Source organism: Amia ocellicauda, chromosome 6 (genome assembly GCF_036373705.1).
Source record: "Amia ocellicauda isolate fAmiCal2 chromosome 6, fAmiCal2.hap1, whole genome shotgun sequence".
Classification (NCBI taxonomy): domain Eukaryota; kingdom Metazoa; phylum Chordata; class Actinopteri; order Amiiformes; family Amiidae; genus Amia; species Amia ocellicauda.
In genome coordinates this window covers 45,733,327-45,752,594 of record NC_089855.1, presented here as the reverse complement: position 1 = coordinate 45,752,594, position 19,268 = coordinate 45,733,327, and the positions used below count along the sequence as shown (strand labels likewise).

General features: G+C 43.6%; 2 protein-coding genes across 5 annotated transcripts; both read left to right on the top strand.

Annotated features, from left to right (window-relative positions):
- Window positions 1-2,404: 2,404 nt before the first annotated feature.
- On the top strand, window positions 2,405-6,566 carry LOC136751556 (tumor necrosis factor receptor superfamily member 13C). The gene is made up of 4 exons (XM_066707265.1): window positions 2,405-2,600; window positions 3,319-3,408; window positions 3,999-4,184; window positions 5,191-6,566. Exons 1-4 carry the CDS (start codon window positions 2,531-2,533, stop codon window positions 5,469-5,471), a joined length of 627 nt encoding a protein of 208 aa, XP_066563362.1. The 5' UTR covers window positions 2,405-2,530; the 3' UTR covers window positions 5,472-6,566.
- Window positions 6,567-9,437: 2,871 nt separating this feature from the next.
- kctd17 (potassium channel tetramerization domain containing 17) lies at window positions 9,438-18,579 on the top strand. Of its 4 annotated transcripts, XR_010817027.1 has the most exons (8): window positions 9,438-9,977; window positions 11,827-11,935; window positions 12,090-12,181; window positions 14,296-14,391; window positions 15,160-15,285; window positions 15,692-15,820; window positions 16,839-17,265; window positions 17,386-18,579. XR_010817027.1 is itself a non-coding variant. In XM_066707263.1 (7 exons), exons 1-6 carry the CDS (start codon window positions 9,576-9,578, stop codon window positions 15,773-15,775), a joined length of 909 nt encoding a protein of 302 aa, XP_066563360.1. In that variant the 5' UTR covers window positions 9,438-9,575; the 3' UTR covers window positions 15,776-15,789; window positions 16,839-17,287. The 4 variants fall into 4 exon arrangements, 3 of the variants coding, with proteins under 3 accessions (XP_066563360.1, XP_066563359.1, XP_066563361.1); XM_066707263.1 differs by lacking the exon at window positions 17,386-18,579 and having other exon boundaries at window positions 15,692-15,789; window positions 16,839-17,287; XM_066707262.1 differs by lacking the exon at window positions 17,386-18,579 and having other exon boundaries at window positions 16,839-17,287.
- Window positions 18,580-19,268: the final 689 nt, after the last annotated feature.

Below are 19,268 nucleotides of genomic sequence, written 5' to 3'. Positions count from 1 at the left end.
AGTGCAGTATAATAATCATACCGTGTAGTACAGTATAATAGTCCATCATACAGTACAGTGCAGTATAATAGTCAGTCATACAGTGCAATGCAATATAATAGTCAGTCATACAGTATAGTGCAGTATAATAGTTAGTCACACAGTGTAGTGCTGTATAATAGTCAGTCATACAGTACAGTGCAGTGCAGTATAAGAGTCAGTCATACAGTGTAATGCAATATAATAGTCAGTCTTACAGTGCAGTGCAGTATAATAGTCAGTCATACAGTGCAGTGCAATATAATAGTCAGTCATACAGTGCAGTATTATTATTTAATATTATTTATTTAATAGCAGACGCCCTTATCCAGGGAGACGAGACATAAGAGCATTATAAAAGTGCAACACAGTCCAGAATTAAAAATCAAAATATAAGTTTCAGAATTACACAAGTGCATAAGAAAATATACAGTTAATACAGGTCCTACATCCTAGATTTGGGAGCTAATAATTGCAGACAAGATCTGAAGTCCTTGTTAAAAGCTTAGGGGAAAGGGACATGGGGCAAACAATATAAAACCACAAGTTCTAGCAATGTAAAAGCAATTTGTATGACGAAAAAAGTGCAATTTATTTGGAGAGCTGAGCCCCACAGAGGAATAACAGCTAAGTTATAGGTATAGTCTGAAAAGATGTGTCTTGAGTAATTGCCGGAAGGCAGTAGTCCAGGCAGGAGAGAACCAGGGTCTGGATGAGCAGCTGAGTCGAATAGTTGGTGAGGAAGGGTCAGATTCAGCGTATGTTGAAGAATCTGCAGGTGCGTGTCAGTGTGGTGATGTGCTGGGTGTAGGAGAGCGCAGGATCAAGGGTGACTCCTACGTTCTTAGCAGAAGAAGAGGGAGAGAGTGTCGTAGATTCCATTGGGATTGAGATGGATAGATCAGCAGAAGGTAAGGAGGAGGGGGGAAAAGAGTAGATCAGATTTGGAGAGGTTAAGCTAGAGGTGGTGCGAGTGCATCCAGCCGGAGATAGCAGACAAACAGGAAGAGATGCAAGACGGGATGAGGGTCAGAAGACGGAAAAGACAGGAAGATCTGGGCATCATCTGTGTAGAAGTGGTAAGAGAAACCATGGGATGTGATGAGGGGGCCCAGGGATCGAGTGTAGAGAGAGAACAGGAGCGGGCCCAGGACGGAGCCTTGGGGTACATCTGTGAGGAGAGGTTGGGGGGTAGATGAGGAACCTCGCCATGTCACATGGTAGGTCCAGTCGTTGAGGTAAGAGGAGAACCAGGTGAGAGCAGTTCCAGAGATTCCAAGGTCAGCGAGGCAGGAGAGGAGGATGGAGTGATCAACGGTGTTAAATGCTGAGGAGAGATCAAGGAGGATGAGGACTGAGGAGAGGGAGGCCGCCCAAGCACAGCTGAGGGAGTCAGTGACTGCCAGGAGAGCCGTCTCAGTGGAGTGACCTGTGCGGAAGACGGATTGCAGAGGATCAAGAGGTGAGTAAAGGGAAAGAATATCGAAAAGTATAATAGTCATACAGTACAGTGCAGTATAATAGTCAGTCATGCAGTAATGTATATGTATAATAATGAGTACTGTATAGTGTAGTCAGCCATATAAAACAGTGTATGTAGTAGTCAGTACAGTGCAGTGCATTGGAGGACTATGTAGTCAGTGATTCATGCAGTACAGTGCTGTCCAGTGCAGCCCAAAGCCCAGTTGCAGTCCAGAGAGGTGCAGGTCTGAACTGTAGCACGCTTCACTGGAGAGCAGCACCACACACAGCTATTAATAGAGCCCCAGGGGAGCTGGGCTGGCTGGGGTTAGGAAGGGAGTTCCTGCCAGGGTAACATTGCACTGGGAGAGACACTGGGGGACACTGTAATGGAGCAGGGGTTGAGAAAGGAGTTGTGTGTGTGAGAATGGTGTCAGTTTGTGACAGCTTGGGTACAGGTATTGTGTGTGTGGGCTTGTGTGTGCGCACGTCTGGGTGCCGGTGCGTTTTCTGTGTGTCTGAGTGCATGTAGACATACGTGCCTGTAGGTATGTCTGTGTGAGTGTGTCTATTTTGCATGTGTGTGTGTGTGTGTACCCATTGAACCACAAACTGAAACATTTATTAAAACTTGCACTCAAAGGAACAGGAGGTTGCTTCCTGGCATTTGTGCTGAAGACAGCTTACCATCATCTGTATAGCTCCTCCTTCCTGTTTCTATTTTCCAAGGCCAAAGTACCACAACTAAGCCCTCCTCATCTATACTGTGTCCAGTGAGCACCTTGTTTATGTACAGTCCCCCCTCATGTCCCCCAACCCTCCCCTCCCTCCTTCCCTGGGGAACCTGTGACAGGAGTGATTCATTCTTTCCGCTCCTCCCCTGAGCAGAAGTGAAACCTGCTTCTGTTTGGCTTTTTTTTTCTGTCTTTCTTCTTCCCTTCTTCCTCACCCCTTCTTCTCTGTCTTTCTCTCCTGAGCTAGATGTGAGTAAGTGTGCGTGCTGGCCTGCTGTGTGCGGGTTGCAGTGAGAGAGACAGAGAGAGAGTGCACTATGACATGTAAACAAGGATACAAGTGGGACGATTTGGTGAATGACTGCATCCAGGAGGCAAAGACCAATGGTACAGTGATCTCTCTCTGGCCTTTCTGTCTATCTGTCAGTCATTCTGTCTTGTTGGTGTGCATGTGTACGTGTGTGTGCATGCATGCATGTGTGTGTGTGTGTATGTGTGCGTATGTGTGTGTACGTGTGTGTGCATGTGAGCATTCGTGCACCTATTTAACAATCTGTAATTGTCTGTCTCATCTTATCTGCTGTGGCGCTGTCTGTCTGTCTGACTGTACCTCTGTTTGCATCTGTGCCTTCTGTTGTCCCTCTTATTGTCGTTGTGTTCTTTTGTGTTCTGCGTTCTCTGTCTGTGTGTCTGCCTGTTACACTGTCTGTCTGTCGCACTTTGGCTCTGTATGTCTTCATGTGACTCTGTCTGCCTGCCTCTCTGTATCTTTTTGACTCTATTTTTAAGTGTGTGTTGCACTCTTGCCTGTGTCTGTGTCTCTTTCATTGTCTAATTTTCTCTGTCTCTCTCTCTCTGAATACAAATTTAAATTCAAATTCAAAACAAGCTTTATTGGCATGGCAGGTTTACACAGATACAGTAAATAATAAAATAAACACATTAAAATAAGGTTAATAGTGAAATAACTTTAGTGTCCAGTTATTTTACAGTATGTACAGAGAGTTTACAGGGCCAATATGCTGCGTCCTCTCCATTCAGATCTCTCACATTCCCGACTGCACTCTACACAGACCTAACCCTCCCTGCGCTCTTCTCTCTTTAGGACCTGGGAGGAGGCTAGACTGTCTACCCGGAGAAGTCTGGGAAAACCTACTCAACGAGTGCATCTCCAAAACGGATGCACACACTACTGGTACTGTCCCCCTCATCCCCCTGCCAGTCCCGGCCTGTCACATCTGTCAGTCTATGACTATGACTAATCTGATATCTATTCAGATGTTCTCAGAGCCCACTCCTTTTACACCCTCGTCCCTGAGCGGTGGAGCGCCCTTCCCACTGCAGTCAGGACAGCACAGCCCCTGACCACCTTCCACTGATGACTCAGGACAAACCTGTTCAGACTGTACCTGTGATACTGCAGCCTGACCCCCTGGGCTGACCAGCACTCCTGTTCTATACCCTGTTTAATTAATCTCTCCTCCCCTGTGCTCCTGCTTACTTATTTATTATCAGCACTTCTATCGTTTTAATAATAATAATGGACAAGGGCGTCTGCTAAGAAAGAAAGAAAAATAATAGTACTAATAGTATGGCAATCTGATTTATACTAAGGGGGTAGCAAAGAATACAGTGCTCAGGAAGGTTCTATCAAGTGTCCTAGTTTTTATTATTATAAAACAGGTTCTCTGCTTGGTTGTAGCGTTCAACCTTCACCTTATTATAATAATAATAATAATTTAATAATTGCCTATCTTTATGCTCCCTGTGTCCTGTTCTCTACAGTCCGAGGGCCAGTGTTGAGTGCCAGTGGAGGGGTCCTGCCTGGTGGGGGGGCTGCAGGGGGTGCCAAGGCCTGGGAGCTGGGCCCAGCAGTGTGGGGCGGTGCGGTGGCGGTCATGGTTGGCTCTGTGTTGGTCCTGTGTCTGTGGTGCCTCATCTACAGGAGACACCAGCGACAGAGGCTGCGCTGTGAGTACTGCCTGGCTGGCCTGGCTGGACACTGAAGCTCAACACAGTGTGTGACTGAACATCTGAACATCTCCTTGTGTGTGTGTGTGTGTGTATCTAAATGCCTCTGTGTGTGTGTGTGTGTGTGTGTGTATGTGTGTATCTGTATGTGTTTGTGAGAGAGTGTATGTGAGTGTCAGTCTGAGTATGTGTCTCTGTCTCTTTGTATCTGAATGTCTGTGTTTGTCTGTGTGTTTAGATGTGGGGGGGTGGTCTGTGGTAATTCAGCCATGACCCCCCCCTTCCCTTGCTCTCTCCTATTCAGCCCCACTTATGTAAATTCCAAAGTGTGTTTCACAAGAGCAATCACTAGGGTGATTAAAAAAGTTTCATCATTACCGAAAAAAAAAATATATTCCTAATTATTCATAAATCTTTGCTTATTAATCAGCGATGTCTCGCAGAACACCGATTCAGCCCCTAGGGAGAGAGCTATGGAAACTCCAGTCGGGCCGTGGCAGGGTGTTGGTGGTGGGGGATCAGGCTAGGGTATAAATGATTGGAGTCATAGGTGGGGGCAGTCCAGATTGTACAGATTTTCTGAAATTTTACCAAAGTGCAGACAGAAATGTCCTCTCTGCGTCTGTGAGTGTCTCATACCTCTCTCTGTCTCTCTCTCTCGCTCTGCCCCTCCCTCTCTCTCGCTCTCTGTCTGTCTGTCTGTCTCTGTTCCTGTTCCTGCTGTAAGTCTTGTAGCACCTTCTGTAAACATTGACACTTCATTGACAACATTGTCCTCATCAGCTAGAACTCAGTGCTGCATATTGTCTGATTTGGTATTGTGCTCTTATTTATATCTCACCCTATGACAATAATTTGGTGAGAGATGTAAGCCTGGGTGTAAGGGTGTCTGCTACTGGAATAAAAATAATAATAATAAAAACCACAATATTAATAGTCTACAATCTCATTTGATGTCAATGTGTCTCACTTCCAATCCATCTGTCCCTCTCCTCTCCCTCTGCAGGTTTGTCTGGCCAGACAGGTCTGAGAGAGACCCCCACAGCAGAGGAAGACGACACCTCAGAATCCTGTAGGCACGTCTACAGGGCTTCCCCAGGAACCAACCTGCAGGAACCTTGTGTCTCAGGCTCCTTGGCCTGGGCGGAGGAGATTGAGCACGGCGCTGGGGAAGAGCTGTCCAGTGTCCATCTGTGCAACGGCAGGCAGGACCACAGCTTCCCACTTCCTGCCACTGAGCTGGGAGGCGCCACCCTGGTCACCACCAAGACAGTGCAGTGTGCCTGAGGAGGGGTCAGAGGTCAACGGGTACAGTGAGCGTGAGGAGTAAAAAATTAAAGAGACATAAACATCAAATATTGCCAAACAATTAGGTTAAGGGCTCATATTTGTATACAATGGGCCAAAATAAGGTTCAGATTAAAAAACAAAAAAAGTGTCAAAATAAGGGTCAGAGATCAAGATTTATTTTTTTAAGTACCAAAATGGAGGTGTGATCTTTACTGGTGTCTTTTGACTGTCTTTGTGTGTGTGTTTGTGAGCCTGTGTGTATTTTGTATGCTTATTTGTATTTGTTTTGAGGGTTTCATTTTTTGTATTTATATATTTTTTTTCTTTCTTTCAATCCATTAATGCCCTGGGCGTGAAATAGTTAATCTGAACGCACCGCAAAGAAACCGTTGTATTTTGGGTAACAGATTAACTGAAATAACGACCAATGTACAGAGCGATTGTACTGCAAGGCGGCAGGTCTCCACCAGGTGCCAGTGTTCGCCGCCGAATTCAGCTTGTCCAAACAAAGTGTCCAGTTCAGACATTCTAATCTATAGGAAGTTCAAAATGATCACATTATTTGTAGACTTTTTATTTATTTTTATTTAAACAGCTATTCTGGTTATTATTAGTATTACTATCAGTATTAGTGTTAGTATCAATTTTAATATATTATTAAGTATTAGTCATACTTTCTGTTTCCCAAGGAGACTGAGTTAAAAAAAAAAAAATGCAATATGATGTTTTAAATTAGTATTATTACTCATAAATAAAATAACCAAAGAGCCAGAAGGCCTCGGAACTAACAGAGTGTGATGTTCACACACTGTAGTACAATTTGTTGTACTTTATTATTATTATTATGACTAGTATGAAAGTTATTTAGCAGAGACATACATAAAGACAAAAACAGTTAAAAAAGACTATGCAAAGTAATTAATGTGCATATTACTGTGAATTAAAAAGTATATACAAATGAGCTGCAAATAATAATAATAATGATAATAATAATAACAACAGACAACTTTTATATTAGACTGTGTTTTTGACTGTACTGCCATTTTAGAAATCATGTATTATTGAAGCTGCTAATAAAATAATTCCATCTTACCTCACTGCCAGTAATCATTCGTTAAGAGCAGAACACAGACATGAGTTTGGCTGATATGATGATGATGATTAATAATAGTTCCCATGTTAGTAGTGATATAACATTTTTTCTTGTTCCTTAAGTCAATATGAATGAAACTATGGTCCACATGACCAACACTATAACCTAGAGCAAAACAGTGAACATTTTTGTCAAACAGTAAGTCATGTATGATTGCTTTCACACAAAATGTAAATGCTAAGCACATTTGTGCAAAACAGTAAACACAACTCACTACACAAGACACAAAAATCTATTGGGAACATCTTGTCAAACAAATTCAGAACATTTGTTCACAGTCAATAACACCCCCACACATATGAATCTCTACTACACATGTGCAGATCCTCATTGCTCAATTGATCAATCAGCAATCAGTCCATAATCACATATAAAAGTGAGTTGTGGTTGGCATGACATGGAGCAAGTCAGAAGACAAAGACAAAAGAGAGAAAGACGGGCACCACAACCACGAGCCCACAGAGGAAGAGGGGTGCGTGTGCGCGGTGGCACAGCAGCTCAAAGGGGAAGACACAGAACAGATGTTTCTAAAAAAAATAAATGCCACTATCGTTGACCATGTGATAAATCTTGGCCTTTCAATGCGAGAGGCTTGGCAGAGGGTGCAGCCCAATCTAAGCACATCAACTGTTGCATCAATAATTAAAGTATTCAGAAATGGGAATAGGTGCCCAAAGATTACTTCACTGTATTACAGTACTATACACCAATCAGTCATAACATTATGACCACTGACAGGTGAAGTGAATAACACTGATAATCTCGTTATCATGGCACCTGTCAGTGGGTGGGATATATTAGGCAGCAAGTGAACATTTTGTCCTCAAAGTTGATGTGTTAGAAGCAGGAAAAATGGGCAAGTGTAAGGATCTGAGCGACTCTGACAAGGGCCAAATTGTGACGGCTAGACGACTGGGTCAGAGCATCTCCAAAACTGCAGCTCTTATGGGGTGTTCCCGGTCTGCAGTGGTCAGTACCTATCAAAAGTGGTCCAAGGAAGGAAAAGCGGTGAACTGGCGGCCAAGGCTCACTGATGGATGTGGGGAGCGAAGGCTGGCCCGTCCAACAGACGAGCTACTGTAGCTCAAATTGCTGAAAAAGTTAATACTGGTTCTGATGGAAAGGCATCGCAGTTTGTTGTGTATGGGGCTGCGTAGCCGCAGACCAGTCAGGATGCCCATGCTGACCCCTGTCCACTGCCGAAAGTGCCTACAATGGGCACGTGAGCATCAGAACTGGACCATGGAGCAATGGAAGAAGGTGACCTGGTCTGATGAATCACGAGTTCAAGGTGTTGACAATCCAATCGAGCATCTGTGGGATGTGCTGGACAAACAAGTCTGATCCATGGAGGCCCCACCTCACAACTTACAGGACTTAAAGGATCTGCTGCTAACGTCCTGGTGCCAGATACCGCAGCACACCTGCGGAGTCCATGCCTCAACGGGTCAGGGCTGTTTTGACGGCAAAAGGGAGACCTACACAATATTAGGCAGGTGGTCATAATGTTATGGCTGATCAGTGTATGTTACACATGTCAGGAGTTTTTCCGTCGTCTTCCATGACCATTTCAATATATCTTTTTATAGAACAGAAATACAACCCCACTCTGGTGGCCAAGGAAGAGTCTTCAACACTGAACAAGAAGCTGGCATCGAATATACAGTGGTTTCAAACAACTCACTTTGCTTGTGGGAGATCCAGACTACAAGTATATAAGAACATCAAATATTTCAGAATATACATAGTATCAGTCTGCAACTACTGAGCAGGTACACCAACTAAGGATGAAACAGCTGTACAGATACCTTTAGCAGGAACAGTGACAGTGTGAAGGAGGTTAGGTTCCAGTCTGTACAGGTCAGGGCTCATCAGAGTCATGCATTTCCTCAGAATATTTAGTTTCAGGCAGTTACAATGGCTACCCATGTTCATTTTGTGTTGCTCTTGGGGCAAATGTGTTGCCACATACAGACGTGTGACAAATTAAAGGAAAACCCTCAATAAATGTGTGGAGGAACATAATGAATGCAGATGCCTCGAAACAGGTGTACTGTATGATACAATTAAGCAATTAACATCCTATCGTGCTGTGTGGCATGTATACAAATGCTGAGCAGGCCCAGTTGACCTCGATTTTGGACAAAGATGGCAGTGCATTAAACCCTCACTACAAAGACAAATGCACATTTGAGAGTTCAGTGGTGCAAAAACCATAGGCACTGGTGTACAGAGAGCCTATTCTTGACAAGTGGGCGAGTGCATGTGTGGCGCACACCAAGAGAACAGTATGTTTGTGAAATGACTGATATAAAGAACTTTTCTTTCGATGATGTTTTGAGAGTCTTAGTGCATTTTGCGAGGGATTTGTGTCATTTTTAGTTAATTGTTTTGAAAAAGATAATTCTGTTTGGAGAAATGTGCTCAAGCAATCAAGAAAAGCCATAATGTTATTAGTGCAGTTGCAGTTTTAGTGGTGATCGTAAGAGGAGGAGTAGCAGCAGTAGTAATTGTCACAATACTAGTAGTATCCGTATTGTAGTGGTATTAGATCATTACGGTTAGTTGTACCAGTTTAGTCGTGCTTTTACAATACTGATAGTAGTGTAGTAGTAGTAGTAGTAGTAGTACTGTAATAGTACTTTACTGTAGAACACCTACCCATCATTTTATTACTATAATGTTAGTAATAATAACATTTTATAGTAAGACTACAGCACCTATAATGCATTGCGCGCCGGGAGGATGTGAACTGCACTTCCTGTCTGGTCGTGAGGGGAGGGAGGGGAGAGACTCGACGGAGAGACGAGTGACAGAGAGTGACAGAGAGGGGCAGGGAGGGAAGGAAGGAAGGTGGGAGAGAGGCAGACAGAGAGAGCGAGAAGGACGGAGGGAGCGGGAGAAGCGAGCAGCCAGGATCCGGGTTTGTCGCTGCATCCCTGACAAAGATGAGCGCGGAGGACAGGCGGGGCGCGAGATTTGGGGAGCCCCTGTGTACGTGTTCCCCTGGCAACAGGAACAACAACAACAACAACAACAACAACACGGGCGCGAGCAGCGAGGGCAGCGAGGCGCCCACCAGCCCCGCGGCCGCCGCGCCCGAGCCCGCCGATGCCCACCCGCACTCGGACACGCAGGACAGCGGCACCGGGAGCAGGACGCTGTGTCCTCCGAGCCCCACTCACTACAACGGTGGCCACGGCGGCGGGGGGACGAGCAGCAGCAGCGGGAAGTGGGTCCGGCTGAACGTGGGCGGAACCGTCTTCCTCACCACGCGGCAGACGCTGCTGAAGGAGCAGACCTCGTTCCTGTACCGGCTCTGCCAGCAGCAGGACCTGCACTCCGACACGGTGAGGTGGGGGCCCCGTCGGCCACCGTCGCCACGTTGGGGAGCGGTTGAGCTCTCCAACACCCCCGGGGACACATGCATGCTGAAACGTGACTCGCCCGCCGATCTCCCTCTCTCTCCTCCTCCTCCTCCATCCTTTCCTCCCTTCCTGCCCGTGTCTTGTCAGGACCCGTTACATTTTTCGGTTTATATTTATAATGCTTTCTAAGTTTAAAATGAGCTTGTAGCAACTGACAGATAACACCAGACTGTATTTTTCTCTGACAGTGTCTCTCTCCATCTGTCGTTATGCGTTATCTATTTGGCTGCTATCTGCTTATTTGTGTATTCAGGTGGATAATATATTAAAAAATAGTTTGCATAATACAAATGACATGGTAAATATGACACTCGGTTCAAATGCATGTCATTGTCTGTCTCTGTGTAATACTATGTATGTCTGAGTGGCATGTGTGTGTATCAATGGGGGGGTGGGGGGTCTGCATTTGTATTTGTGTCCATGTATGTGTTTGTGAGTGTGTGTGTCTATATGTGTATCTGTCTTTGCCTCTTTCAGTCTGTGTGTCTTTTGTCAGTCTGTCTCTCTGTGTCTTGCTGTGTCTCTCTATTGGTGTGTGTGTGTGTCTATATCTTCATCGTTGGTGTGTAGGTCTCTGCCTTCATTCCAGGCGTAACCAGTCTGGCTGTGCCCGGGCGCTCGGTACAGTACAGTCTGTGCAGGAAACTCCCCCTGCGTGCCAATGAGAGAGAGAGTCTGGGTGACCTTTACTGAATATTGTAGGGTGCAGACAGTGCAGTGCACACCGGGCCATTGAAACACACAGCACAACACAGTGTCACACAGAAACTAGGGCAGGGAGGTCCAGTAGGTCTATTTTATTCCTGGATCTTGATCTGCAGAGAAAGCTGCTCTCTCGCTATCTTTCACTTGCTGTGTCTCATTCCCCTATCTGTCTCCAACTCCCACTCTCCCTTCCTTTTCTCCTCTCCCTTCCCCTGTACGTCCCTCTCTCTCCCCCTCTCTCAGCAGCAGCAGTTGCTCTTTAGTAATAATGCAGTGCAGTTCTTTGTTTTGTACACAGTGACTGGTCATGCTTGCAGTATAGACTGTAGGGGCATTCTTTATATAGACAGGACAAGAGCAGGCCCTGGCACTCTGTTCCACCTCATTGTGCAGATGTGTGTGTTTATATGGAATTAGGTGGAACAGAGTGCCTGATCCTACTCAACTATTTAGTCCTTTTTATATAAAGGATGCCCCTACAATGCAAAACAGACTTTGTTGTCAGAGGTAGTAGTATTAGTGGCATTGTAACAGTATTTGTTACATTAGTAGTGTAATGGGCATCATTGTGTGCACAAGCACATTACGGTGACGCAATCCCTGTGAATCGGGTTCAAATCTGAGCATGGGATCCAACCTGCACACGCTACACGAGCAGTAGAACTAGTATTGAATGTTACACTATTATTAGTGGTGGTAATCATTTTAGTACTGCTGGTAGTAATTATTACTGTATTAGTGGTAATTCTTAAATTAGTAGTAGTCATAATCTTTGTAGTAGTAGGATAGTAGTAGCTTTAATTGTTATAGTAGTATTTGTGTGTTTTGTGTCTACTTCTGCATGTCTGCTCTGTGTGTTTGTCAGTGCAGTGCAGGTGTGTGTTTTGTCTGTGTGTCATCCAAAATCTACCACCTTGCTCCTCCCTCCCTTTCCTGTCCTTCCTAAACACATTACTTTCTCTCTCCCTTTGGCACTCTCTCACACACACTCTCCCTTCCACCCCGTCTCTCTCTCTCCCTCATTTTCTCTCTCTCTCTCTCTCTCTCTCTCTCTCTCTGCTCACAGGATGAGACAGGGGCCTATGTGATTGACAGGGACCCCACCTACTTCGGCCCCATTCTCAACTACCTGCGCCATGGCAAGCTGGTCTACAACAAGGAACTTGCGGAGGAGGGTGAGGGGCTAGTACCCATCTCTCTCTCTGTGCCTCCCTCCAAGTCCTTGTGACTCTGTCTCTCTGTCTGTGTATGTCTGTGTCTCCGTGTCTCTCTTTTCCTCTCTCCGCTCTACCCACCTAGTACCTCTTACTCTCTCTGTCTCTCTGTCAGGTGTTCTAGAGGAAGCAGAATTCTACAATATCACGCCTCTGATCAAATTAATTAAGGAGAGGATTCTGGAACGCGACTGTAAGACCACACAGGTAACAGACCCCCCCCCCCCCCCCCCCCGTCTTTTCCTCCTCCCTCTCTCTCTTCCCCTCTCCTTCTCTCTCTCAGTGCATTGTCAGTTTATTTTATTGTCCATTCTTTTACAAAACTGTTTCAGTCACATGCTGCGTTCTTGTGTATCCATCTGTGCAGAAGCAAACCCATTCTGACCCACAGTGGTCGTGTTCTTGTACCACAGATTTGCGGGGATCTGCACAGCTCCACTAATGGGATTGGTGGAATTCTAGAGAAGTGTGCAGTGGGTTGTGTTTTTGGCAAAACAACCCCCCCCCATCCACTGTTGTGTGCTGCAGTGTCCATTCAGTCAGTGTGTTTATACTTCATTAACCAGGGATGGACTGGGTCTAAAACTTGGCCCTGGACTTTAGACCGGCCCACCACAACCAGCCTGTGGGCACTACATTGGCCCCGCTGACGCCCGCATGACACCAGCGGCAGCACAGCGATCAAAGAACTACTTCTTTCATCCACTATATTGCACATGTACCTATTTCAGATTTTTTTGTACAGCAAATGGTGACCCCGTACGTGTAAAGCTGAGGGGACACCAGATAGGATGTTTATGGGTAGCCAATTATATTATTAACAATTAAATATTGAATAAATATTATCCATATTTTTCATTATTTATTATTAGGCTATATTTATTTTATATTTTATTATTGTGCAAAGAAATGTATTAATGAACCTAACTAATTAGAAAGATGTTTAAATTTGTCTATACCATACAGTACAGTACCGTCATTAAACAAGGCAATGAATAAGCTATTGCTGTGTAACATGTTCTCCTAGGATATACAACAAAATCAACAGTACAACATGGGAGGTTAATATTTTTTTACAGTATGAGTAAACTATAGTATACTTTCCATAGATATAAAATGCAATTGAAATGTGCGCTGGTTCTTGTACTGTTGCAGTTTAAAATGAACGTGTCAATACAAATCCCAGCATCACGATCAGTGGTAAAAAGACACAGTTAATACATAAAAAATACAATTTATCAAATCAGTGTCAGTTCAACATGATAATTAAACTATCCCAAAATAAATATTGAATGGGGTCATTCAATTAAGTTACTGTCAAATTAATTCAGAGACAAATCACCATGTCGCATTACAATTAGGAGACCTTTTAATACTTATTGAAGGGCCTCTACGTATAAATACATTATACATATATGTTTTAGCGCCTCTGTAAGGCCTTTTTGCTGTAAGGCCGCTGCACTGAGACAGATTTTCCCACAAAACATAATGTTAAAATGCAGAGGGTGGTTCCAGACAATCAATTTTGACCAAGAAAAAAATATAAATTTATACTCATTAAAAATATACAGGAAATATTAAGCGACAAACAAATGGAAAATTTAAGGAGGAGGTGAAACTTACTCTTAAACTGTAAACTTAAACTGAATCGTCCCTATTAGGAGCCATTGTGAAGATTCAGGAGTAAACTGTTAAATTAACTGTGAAAAAGAAAAAAAGAGAGAGATCAGGGAGATGATTTCCATACAAGCGCTGATTGCAGAATGAAGCTCTGGGCAGTGTTGCCAGAAATAAACTACACTAGTAGCCCAAAATGACAAACCCAAAGTAAATCAATATATGTGGGGTTTCCACCCTCCACAACATTTACATAAATGAATAAATCCACTTTGCCATTCTTTCGTGTAAATCTTTTTGTATTGAAACCATTTACCCCAAATTGTATTAAAATAAATAAATAACATTGGCAGCCTAAGGCATTTTCTAAGAGTGTACAGATTTGCTAAACTATAGAGCGTAGGTAGGTCTTGTACACAACTGTTTCAGTCACACGCTGCGTTCTTGTGTATCCATCTGTGCGAAAGCAGACCCATTCTGACCCACAGTGGTCGTGTTTTGTACTGCAGATTTGTGTGGATCTACACAGCTCCACCAATGGAATCGGTGGAATTCTAGAGTAGAGTGCAGTAGGTTGTGTTTTTGGCAAATGTTTATTTTCCTCCCCCCACCCACTGTATCGTGTGCTGCAGTGTCTATACAGTCAGTGTGTTTATACTGCATTAACCCCGTCTCCCTCCCTCCCTATCTCTCACCCCCCCCAGGCCCCTCCGAAGCATGTGTACCGAGTGCTGCAGTGCCAGGAGGAGGAGCTCACCCAGATGGTCTCCACCATGTCTGATGGCTGGAAGTTCGAGCAGGTCAGGACTCTGAGACAGCACCACACAGCACCACACAGTACAGTACAACACAATATTACACAGCACATCACAGTTCAGTATATCAAAGCAACAACACAATACAGTTCAACATAGTATAACACCACACATCACAGTGTTGTACAGCACAACACAGTACAGTGCAGCACAGCATAGTACAGTATTACAGTACATGGCAGTATCATAATACAGTGCAGTTTAATGTACAGCATAGTACAGTAGAGTACATCACAGTAAAATACAGTATACCACAGCACAGTATAACAGTACACCAGCACCGCAACATTCACGAGGGATACATACTGTGTGTGTGTGTGTGTGTGTGCACGTGCACAAGTAAGCAATTTGATCTGGTTATACTGCCCCCACCTAATATGCAACCTTCATATTGTCTCATGCTTAACACTAAACCTTAAATTAGAGTTCTAATTAAGCTAAAAAAAGTGAAAAAATAGACAGCAGTGAAAAGCAAATTAAAATGTGATTTCACTTAAAGCTTTATTTATAACTTTAACTGAGCACCCGATATACTGTACATACTTGTGATTACGTGTATAAAGCACAGGAAGCTGTATGTATTTTAAACAATTCAATTCCATATGGAGTCAACAAACTGATTTATTTTTCTTTTAATTTCACATACAGTGGAGTCGTTGTACAATTGTATACAGTACAGAACATGTCCTCTGTGACTCTTTACCCGAACCAATGCACATTGATTGTTTTAACCCTTTCCTCCTTATATTCAAGATGGTGAACATTGGCTCCTCCTACAGCTATGGCACAGAGGACCAGGCGGAGTTCCTGTGTGTGGTGTCCAAGGAGCTGCTGTCCCCGGGGGGCGGCCTGGGGACTGAGCCCAGCCATAAGACCAAGGTGAGGGGTGGGTTTGGAGGATGGAGTTTGTTGTGTGTTTGGGGGGGGCTGCATGGATAGGTGTGGGGCCTGGGGGTCACATCATTACTCTGATACCATTCTCCCAGTCGAAGATCCTGACCTACTCTCTGTACATGCTGTTATCCATTCCAGCCAGTGGTGAGGGAGTCGCACACACAGTCACACAGTCTCTGTCTCATACACACACACGCACACACATGCACACAGTCTCTCAGACACACACAGTCACACACCGTCAGTCCCACACAAACGCAAACGCACACAGTCACAGACACTCTCTCACACACTATTATATCATTTTCATTCTATCTTTTATTTTTTTCTCTTTGAATCATCCCCTCCTCCCCCCTCCCTGAAAATACAAACAATAAAAAACAACACGCAGGCCTCGGAGGCGCAGGGCGAAGGAGCCGGGGATGAGGTGGAAGGAGAGAGAAGTGCCCCCCCGAACGAGTGGATTAGAGATTAAAGCCATTTTTTGGTGTAATTATTTATCTTTCCATCTATTTAAGAGGTGTGTGTATGTGTCTCCTACAGATATAGTTTATTTCCTTGGTGAGGTGGTGGGCATTGGTAGGAGCTCAGTACTGTGGTAGACCAGACGCATGGCTTGTATTGAGGTTGCGTTGGCTTGGTGTCAGAGATGCACTTCTCCCTGCAGAGGGGTGACTGGCTGGCTGATTGTCTCTGCACTGGTGCTGTGTGTCCGTCTGTCCAGATCTCTCTGTGTCTGTTTGTGTGTTCATGTTTCTGTCTGATTCTCTACATCTCTGTGTGTCTCTCTCTTCGTCGTAGTCTGCGTTCCATCTGTAATAACAGTTAATGATTCAGCCGAGGTGTGTAGCCTCGGTGCAATTTCACCTGTATTATATTATAGGAGCTTTGGCAATGAGGCGGGGCTGTAGATGGGTGAGCAGCAGCTGGCTCTGCCTCAGCTGGGGACTGGTGACTCTAATAGCTGTTGAACAACACACAAAAATCAACAATATGAAAGGCAGAATTGTAGGAGGGGGAACAGTGACTGTAGCTCACACACACACATTGAGATGCACACTCATAGAGAGACACAACACATACAGACAAAGAGAGAGACACTCACAGAGAGAGAGAGAGAGAGAGAGAGTCACTCACACAAAGAAACACATACACACACAGTGCGCACTGACTCCAGTGACTGGAGATCTGACCCTCTGATTGGTAGCTGCAGTGTGAGAATCCTGAGAACAATCCTGTATTTTTAATATAGGAGTGAAACACGTGATCCTTATAGTTTTCATAAGTCTGAAATGCCCCCCTTTTTGTATATTTTAAATATGTGTTGGGTATATTTAAAATATATTTGAAACTGTAATCCATATTTAATTTACATGTTTTAAATATATATGGCCAGGTCATTTTCTGCAATATATTTCCAACCTATTTTCCGACAGATGGATTCTCAGAGTGTCGCAAGATGGGCTTTATCAGTAATGCCTTCTACTCCTTCTCTCCCCCTCTCTCTCCTCTCTTGCTCTCTGTCTTTTTCATTGCAGCTTTTTCAAATCCATGGATCCAGGATGTAGGATAGCGATGTAGCCCTGTATTTTATTTTCTACATTGTTTGTATATATCATTATTATTACTGTCAAAAACTAAACTGCTACATATGACCGTATGAGTTGAAGCAGAGGTTGAGAGTCAAGTGGGTAACTGAACAGAACAATAATAGTAATAATAATGGTAATACATCTCTACAGCTGGGGGAGGCTTCATTCTGTACCAGCAGCTTCACTGTCAATGAGGGAATATACTGAGCTGGACTGTATTGTACTGTACTGAGCCATACTCTACTGTACAATAATGAGCTATACTCTACTGAGTTATACTGCACTGATTAAACTAGGCCTACTACAGTACAGTGTCTCCAGTCAGTGTCTATATCAGCTGTGTGTGTACTGTACCACACTGGACTCCAGCTGTGTGTGTGTGTGTGTGTGTACTGTACTACACTGGACTCCAGCTGTGTGTGTGTGTGTGTACTGTACTACACTGGACTCCAGCTGTGTGTGTGTGTGTGTACTGTACTACACTGGACTCCAGCTGTGTGTGTGTGTGTGTACTGTACTACACTGGACTCCAGCTGTGTGTGTGTGTGTGTACTGTACTACACTGGACTCTGGGTGACTACAGATTATACCTGTTGAGTTTATGTATGACATGTATATATAATCGAGCCGTACTGTATTCAGTGATGTAGGCCTATAATGGGTTGATAGAGAACCTTGTTTTTTTGTTGCTGTCAATCAAACCTCAAAGACGTGACCAGATGATAAGGCCACCGAGTGACCAGCTGCCAACGGTGGCCCATCAGTGGTTGTTTATTCCTATTGGACTGTCTGTGCTTCTATTTATTCTCCTGCTGTTACTCCCCAATTTCCCCAAACCTGAGAGAAATGTGCAGAAAAGTAAAAGAGCCAAAAAATATATATTTTACTTTTTATCGTATTGTTGTAAAATAAATATTGTATTGGTTTTTATGAAGACCTTAAAAGAAACTGCCTGTTCTTAATTATTAAGTTGCCTTGGTTATTTTGAATTGTTTCTGTAATTTGCCTTTTTTATAACAATGTATTTTTGTGTGTAAATGTTTGTAAAACTGTACTGTGCTGTCTCTCTCCATACCCAGGGCTGGAGACCTTGCTGTACTGCAGTGGTTCTCAACCCTGGAGGTCCCTCTACTCTGCTGATTTTTGTTCCAACTGAGCTCTCAATTACTTACTTTGAACCCTTAATTCAAATAAGAATTTCCTAAATTAGAGCCTTTTAAAATAATTTTAAACAGTAGGGGTTTTAAGTTAAGTATAGAATTGTATAAATCACTTATTTAAGAACCAACTCTTTTATTACACAAATTACACAAAAAGTCAAATCTAAGCAGGTTGTTACTTCAATTAAGTAATTGGGAGTTCACTTAGAACAAAAAACAGCAGGGTAGGGGGTCTAGGACTAGGATTGGGAACCCCTGCTGTACTGGACTGTACTGTCTCTCCAGGACCCGGGCTTGAGACCCCAGCTTGCTTGTGTCCCACAGACCTTGTTCAGTCAACTATTCAACCTTCCAATGTAGTACAGTGCAATTTTGTAAAGCTACTACCAGCTCATTTAATGAGTTGTTAATCCAATTACAGAATTAAGGAATAGCTGGTTGTACCTAAATCTTGTCCTGGAGTGGGTTGGAGGCCGGCCCTAGAATTCCCACCTGCTACAGACATTAAAGACTGTTTGTTTTTCTAAGATTGACGATCCTGTATTTTTTCCTTACCAGTTAATGGATATTGTGCAGCAGTGTCACACACACAAGCACTGACCCTTTTTGTCCCAGTAGGCCTGCCATGTTTGTTTTTCTTTAGGGGCTCTATTGCTATCCCAGCTCTGCCATCGTCAATGCAGGTTGCCCAGAAGAAGGTGATTATTCAAATAGCATTGCTGAAAGCAGCATTGAACATGCACAAACAGACACACACTATTGGAAAGGCTCTGAGGGTCTATGTGTGCTGTGATTGTTATTAAATGTAATATAACCTAGATACACTGAGGTCCAGTGACATTGTAATTCCAAGAGCCAGTTTAAAATGTATTAGAAATTAGAGGGAATTACAATGCCCAGACTTCAGCAAGAATCTAGATATATATATATAGAAAGTGGCAATCTGTACTTAAATTACTAAACTACAATGACAGTTTACATGTATGTGTAGTGGGAAATTTTACTTCTATTATTTCCTTTACATTCTCTATATATTATTAATGGTTTCATGTTGCTAATTCAGTCTGGTCTATAAAGCAATCATTAGTTTGTATTTACTCTGTTCTGGGGGCTACTTTATTAGTTCTTAATGCATTTGTCCGAGGGGTTACTTCAATTAAGCATTGTCTTCTCATGATTTCATTCAGCCACTGTCTTCTAGGATATTCAATCAGCT

Excerpts from the sequence above, each read along its gene's own strand:
- LOC136751556 (XM_066707265.1), top strand. The coding sequence starts at position 2,531 with ATGACATGTAAACAAGGATACAAGTGGGACGATTTGGTGAATGACTGC. Across the intron at positions 3,409-3,998 it reads AACGGATGCACACACTACTG|TCCGAGGGCCAGTGTTGAGT; the intron begins GTACTGTCCCCC and ends TGTTCTCTACAG. Across the intron at positions 4,185-5,190 it reads CCAGCGACAGAGGCTGCGCT|GTTTGTCTGGCCAGACAGGT; the intron begins GTGAGTACTGCC and ends CTCCCTCTGCAG.
- kctd17 (XM_066707263.1), top strand. The coding sequence starts at position 9,576 with ATGAGCGCGGAGGACAGGCGGGGCGCGAGATTTGGGGAGCCCCTGTGT. Across the intron at positions 12,182-14,295 it reads GCGACTGTAAGACCACACAG|GCCCCTCCGAAGCATGTGTA; the intron begins GTAACAGACCCC and ends CACCCCCCCCAG. Across the intron at positions 15,286-15,691 it reads AGCCCAGCCATAAGACCAAG|GCCTCGGAGGCGCAGGGCGA; the intron begins GTGAGGGGTGGG and ends AACAACACGCAG.